The 3,843-nt window shown below is 38.0% G+C and overlaps 1 protein-coding gene across 1 annotated transcript; it reads left to right on the top strand.

The window, feature by feature from the left end:
* Positions 1 to 520: 520 nt before the first annotated feature.
* On the top strand, positions 521 to 1,221 carry LOC113358287. Its single transcript, XM_026601838.1, has 2 exons — positions 521 to 778; positions 856 to 1,221. The coding sequence occupies exons 1-2, from the start codon at positions 521 to 523 to the stop codon at positions 1,219 to 1,221; spliced, it is 624 nt and encodes a 207-aa protein (XP_026457623.1).
* The last annotated feature ends 2,622 nt before the right edge of the window (positions 1,222 to 3,843 follow it).

Consider the following 3,843-nt stretch of genomic DNA (forward strand, 5'->3'; position numbering starts at 1 on the left):
CAGAGAAAGCGAATGCGATCATCAACATGCCTCCCCCCAAGAACTAGAAGGAAGTGCGAGGTTTTCTAGGAATAATTCAATATATCAGTCGATTCATCGCGCAACTAACTTTGGTTTGCGCACCAATCTTTAACTTGCTAAGAAAGAAATCACTAAAGGAGTGGAATGAAGAGTGTCAAGAGGCGTTTGATCAGATAAAGAAGTATTTGTCCAATCCACCTGTGTTGGTTCCTCCGGTCCCTGAGAAACCTTTATTATTGTATTTATCAGTAACTGACTCATCAATGGGGGAAGTTTTAGGAAAATATGATGAAGATGGTAAGAAAGAGCGGGAGATTTACTATATTAGCAAGACATTGTCCGGATATGAATCAAAATACTCAACATTAGAGAAAACATGCCTTTCCCTTGTCTGGGCTACTCAACGTCTTAGACATTACATGTTATCTCATTCAGTGCAGTTGTTATCAAGGATGGACCCACTTAAATATCTTTTTGAAAAGCCGATGATCTCAGGAGAATGGTCAGGTGGCAGTTGTTGCTAGAAGAATTTGACATCACTTATGTAACACAAAAGTCAATAAAGGGAATAACAATAGCTGATCACTTAGCAGCACAATCTATTCCAAATTGTGAGACACTCATAACAGAATTTCCTGACGAGCATATTCTTGTTGCTGATCAAGATGATGAAGGTGAATTGTGGAGGATGTATTTTGATGGAGCAATGAACCCAGTTGGTAAAGGAGCGAGGGCAATTTTGATATCTCCTGATGAGGTACACATTCCGATTTCTATTCGATTGAATTTCAACTGTACTAACAACATGGCTAAATATGAAGCATGCATTGTTAGCTTGAGAGCTTCCTTGGAGTTATCAGTCAAGAAGTTGGAGGTATATGGAGATTCGTTGCTGATTGTCAATCAAACACAGAAAGTCTGGAAGATCAAGGAAGAAAAGCTAGTTCCATCCATGAATTCCTCATGAAGCTGGTGGAGAAATTTGACTGCATTACTTTTCATCATATTTATAGAGACAATAATCAGTTTTCAAATGCATTAGCTTCTTTAGCATCACTAATCCCGATCCCAAGAGATTCTACAGTCAAACCCATCGAGGTGGCACGAAGAGAGAAACCAGATTACTGTTATGTTGTTGAGATCGAAGCAGAAACACCTGAAGGAGATCCATGGTACGATGATATCAAGTATTATTTATAGGATCACACGATGCCAGACGGGTTGAGCAGAAAAGAGCGTCGTTACATACAACGCATGTTCTTTCAATTCATCATCCTCGGAGGAGTGCTTTATAAAAAATCTTATGATGGGATTTTGTTGAGGTGTGTAGACGGATATGAAGCTCGACGCCTTCTTAGTGAGATACATCAAGGAATTTGCGGCCCACATATGAACGGACACATGTTATCAAGGAAAATTCTTCGAATGAGATATGATTGGACAACAATGGAGTCAGATTGTTTCAAGTACGTGAAAATATGCCATAAATGTAAAATACATGCCAATTTATTACATTTGCCACCGACCGAGTTGCACCCTCTTACATCACCATGGCCTTTTTTCTGTTTGGGGAATTGACGTGATTTGGAAGTTAAATCCTTCCGCATCAAATGGGCATGAGTACATCATAGTGGCAATTGATTATTTTATAAAGTGGGTAGAAGCAATATCTGTAAAGAATCCTACGGGGAATCAGACTGTTAAGTTCCTTATGAACATCATCATATGTCGTTACGGATTTCCAAATGAGATTATATCAGATAATGGATCCAACTTTGTTTGCAAGGAAGTAAAAAGGGAGTATGAAAAGTGCAAAATCCAGCTAAGGAACTCAAACGTTTACAGGCCGCAAACCAATGGTGCTGTGGAAGCTGCAAATAAGACATTAGGAATAATCTTGAAGAAGATGACAGAAACATACAAAGATTGGAGTGAGAAGTTACTGGAAAAGCGGGGGTCTAACAACCTCACCAAATATTTCGATTAGCAATCTGTATGGACTAACTCTAATATACTTTTATGAGAATCAACTAGACATTTAGACTCAATCAATAGAAAAGTATATCAAAGAGTTCTTATATCTCTATCTCTTGATTTAAATCTTACTCAAGCAATCTGCGAGTCTCGATTAAATACAAGAGAGATAAACTTGGACGGTACCAAAGACCAATGTCCAAGGATCAATCAATTTCCAATCAATAACCAAAGGTTGGATTTCATAATTGATCGATACAAACGCACAACCTGTGATATTTCAATTATATAACAAAATATAATGCGGAATAGAAATAACACAGACACCAGAAGTTTTGTTAACGAGGAAACCGCAAATGCAGAAAAACCCCGGGACCTAGTCCAGATTGAACACCACACTGTATTAAGCCGCTACAAACACTAGCCTACAACAAACTAACTTCGGTCTGGACTGTAGTTGAACCCTAATCAATCTCACACTGATTCAAGGTACAGTTCTGATCACAGCAGGATACTACGCACATGATTCCCTTAGCTGATCTCACCCACAACCAAGAGTTGCTACGACCCAAATTCGAAGACTTTAATAAACAAATATGTATCACACAGAAAAGTCTACAAAGATAGATAAATCTGTCTCCATAGATAAACCTAAAAGTTTTGTTCTGTCTTTTGATAAAAATCAAGGTGAACAAGAACCAATTGATAAACCGGACTTATATTCCCAAAGAACAGCCTAGTATTATCAATCACCTCACAATAATCTAAATCGTATGGTAGCGAAACTAGATATTGCGGAATCACAAACAATGAGACGAAGATGTTTGTGATTTCTTTTTATCTTGCCCTATCGGAGATATAATCTCAAGTCAATTATTCCAATTGAACTCGTACGATAGAAAATGGCAAGATCAGATCGCTCAACTACAAGAGAAGTAGTTTCGTCTGGCTTCACAATCCCAATGAAGTCTTTCAATCGTTAATCGACAGGGTCTCGAGAAGAAACCTACGATTAAAGGATAATCGACTCTAGCAAACTACCTAGTATCACACAGGAGGTGTGGGGATTAGTTTTGCACAGTTGCTAGACGTCTCCTTATATAGTTTTCAAATCAGGGTTTGCAATCTAGTTACCTTGGTAATAAAGAATTCAATATTCACCGTTAGATGAAAAACCTGATTTATCCAAGCTAATATTCAACCGTTAGATCGAAATTTAGCTTGTCACACACAAATGAAATGTATTCATTTAGGTTTGAGTAACCGTACCTAAACGTGTACATTGGTTGGTTCACAAATGGTTGACCAATGGTTAGCCATATGAGTGCTTTCATATCAACCGTATTCATCTTTCTCATAACTAGTTCAAATGACTCATAAGAACTAGTTCAAGAGTTTTTCAATTGCTTAGGTCTTTATACATAGACACAATTGAAACAAAATCGGTTTGATTCATTTGAATCAATTCATGAACAATATACCCACGGTTTACAAAGATTGCATTCCTTATAATTTATTGTTTTAAGTCCATGAACTACCGATTTGAGAAATAGCCAGCTTGGGTACGCGTATTGGTATGCGTACCTAGGCTAACGGATTTTGAGTTGGTTTTAGTTTCCAAACTCAGTAGACTTTTTCAGGTGAAAAAGTTCCGCCAGTACGCGTACGGGTACACGTACCTAAGGTGACTGGTTTTTTGAGTTCGTATACTTCAAACCCAGCAGAATTTCACGGACGTGAACTTCCACTAGTATGCGTACGGGTACACATACCCAACCTGTCTCCTTAACCAATAACGCATGTACACATATGCACACACTTGGTTTCCGACATATGGATTTATACACA

Source organism: Papaver somniferum, chromosome 1, assembly GCF_003573695.1.
Source record: "Papaver somniferum cultivar HN1 chromosome 1, ASM357369v1, whole genome shotgun sequence".
Taxonomy (NCBI): Eukaryota; Viridiplantae; Streptophyta; class Magnoliopsida; order Ranunculales; family Papaveraceae; genus Papaver; species Papaver somniferum.

Coding starts and splice junctions, on each gene's coding strand:
- LOC113358287 (XM_026601838.1), top strand. CDS start 521: ATGGTCAGGTGGCAGTTGTTGCTAGAAGAATTTGACATCACTTATGTA. Junction 779..855: donor TTTTGATATCTCCTGATGAG/GTACACATTCCG, acceptor ATGCATTGTTAG/CTTGAGAGCTTCCTTGGAGT.